The 1,793-nt window shown below is 47.5% G+C and overlaps 1 protein-coding gene across 1 annotated transcript; it reads left to right on the top strand.

Annotated features, from left to right (window-relative positions):
- The first annotated feature begins 212 nt into the window (after positions 1-212).
- Positions 213-1,022, top strand: LOC116013142. Its single transcript, XM_031252795.1, has one exon. The coding sequence runs from the start codon at positions 213-215 to the stop codon at positions 1,020-1,022; it is 810 nt and encodes a 269-aa protein (XP_031108655.1).
- Positions 1,023-1,793: the final 771 nt, after the last annotated feature.

Here is a 1,793-nt window from a genome sequence, read left to right as displayed (position 1 = left end):
ACTAAAAATAGGCCCAAAATACTCATTCATACCAGTGTTGGGTCGTGGACCCCTTAAATAACATAGTCCCATTTGCGCAGAATACTTATGTAAATATAGGTGAATAAAATTATATTGGACCCATTGACCAGTCGGACGGCGATGGGTTTCACTACGTGGTGTGTCGGATTGTTACGGAGAAGCCGATACGCTTTGCCTTTTTCCAGGAGACGATGGCTGGTGTCTGGAGACCGACGTTTGGTCTCACCATGCGGCAGCTACAGCCCCATAGGTTTTTGATCCGTTTTTACAATGAACTTGATATCGACCGCGTTCTTGCCGGTGGGCCATGGACCTTTGGGCAATGTCTGTTGGTTATGCAGCGGTTGGAGCCAGGGGTTGATCCTGAACTTGTGGTGTTGCAGCAGGCAGAATTTTGGGTACAGATTCACTCTTTACCCGTTGGTTTCCGGTCTGAAGTTGTGGTGTCTGTGATAGGATCGTTCCTGGGTACGATGATTTGTATTGATGAGAAGAATTGGGATGGGTCCATGCGTTTGTTCTATAGGGTTCGTGTGGCGATAGATGTTTCGAGGCCATTGAAGAAACATATGAAGCTAAAAAAGGATAATGGCACGTGGGCGTTCATTGATTTTTGCTATGAACGTCTTCCAAAATTTTGCTTCATGTGTGGGGTGATCGGGCATGGGGATCAGTATTGTCCGAAAATTACTAACGTGCTTGACCGGAAAGCAGAAAAGCCCTTTGGGGCTTGGCTGGGTGTTGGAGGTAGACGATCCATGCCGTCATCTGGCCAGCGTTGGGTTGCACCGGAATCAAATACTGAGAGGGAAGGATGGAAGTCACCAGCTATGGAAGTGGGTGTGGATGTTACGCCAGCCGAGAATGGAGAGAAAGGAAAACAACCGTTAGTTTTGTCTACTGCATTGGTTTCCCATTCTGATGCACATCATTCTCAAATACCAGCTGTGGTTTTGAGTGAGCAGAAACGCAAACGAATAGATGAGGGGGCGGTGGAGTAGGCTGTGGAGGTTACTGGAATGGACTGTGAAGAGATGGTCTCAAAAAATGGTTTGGAGGCGGGTTTTGCTGTGTAGGCCCGCCTAGGATTATGAGTCTCTTATCCTGGAATTGCCGGGGACTTGGCAACCCGACGGCAGTTCGAGTTCTTGCAGACCTAGTCCGTGCTAAGCGGCCAAGTGTGGTCTTCTTGATGGAGACTTTTGTTGATTCTAATCGTATGGAATTCGTTCGTGTGCAACTGGGGTTTGATAATTTATTTACTATTGATGCCGTGGGTCATAGAGGTGGGTTAGCTCTTCTCTGGATGAACACAGTTGAACTCACTGTTACTGGTTATTCTTCTCACCACATTGACACAAAGATTGCACTAGATGTGGGTAGCCCATATTGGCGTTTCACGGGTTATTATGGTTTCCCGGAGCGTCACAAACGACGTGAAGCGTGGCAAATGCTTAGAATGCTTGCCTCACAGTCTACTTTACCGTGGGTCATAATGGGCGATTACAATGATTTAATGGACCAAACTGAGAAACGAGGCCGGGCGCCACACCCGGACTGGTTGATAAATGGGTTCCGAGATGCAGTGGCAGATTGTGGTTTGCAAGACTTCCCGTTCAGTGGACATCAGTTTACCTAGGAGAGGTCTAGAGGTACTAGCAACATGATTGAGGAGAAACTGGACCGTATTTTGTGTACTGGTGATTGGCTGAGCTTGTATGATGGTGCTACATCTAGTTCGTTAATGTGCCTGTACAGTGACCACTTGCCTT

This window comes from Ipomoea triloba, chromosome 3, assembly GCF_003576645.1.
Source record: "Ipomoea triloba cultivar NCNSP0323 chromosome 3, ASM357664v1".
NCBI lineage: Eukaryota > Viridiplantae > Streptophyta > Magnoliopsida > Solanales > Convolvulaceae > Ipomoea > Ipomoea triloba.
This window is presented reverse-complemented; position numbering and strand designations above follow the sequence as displayed.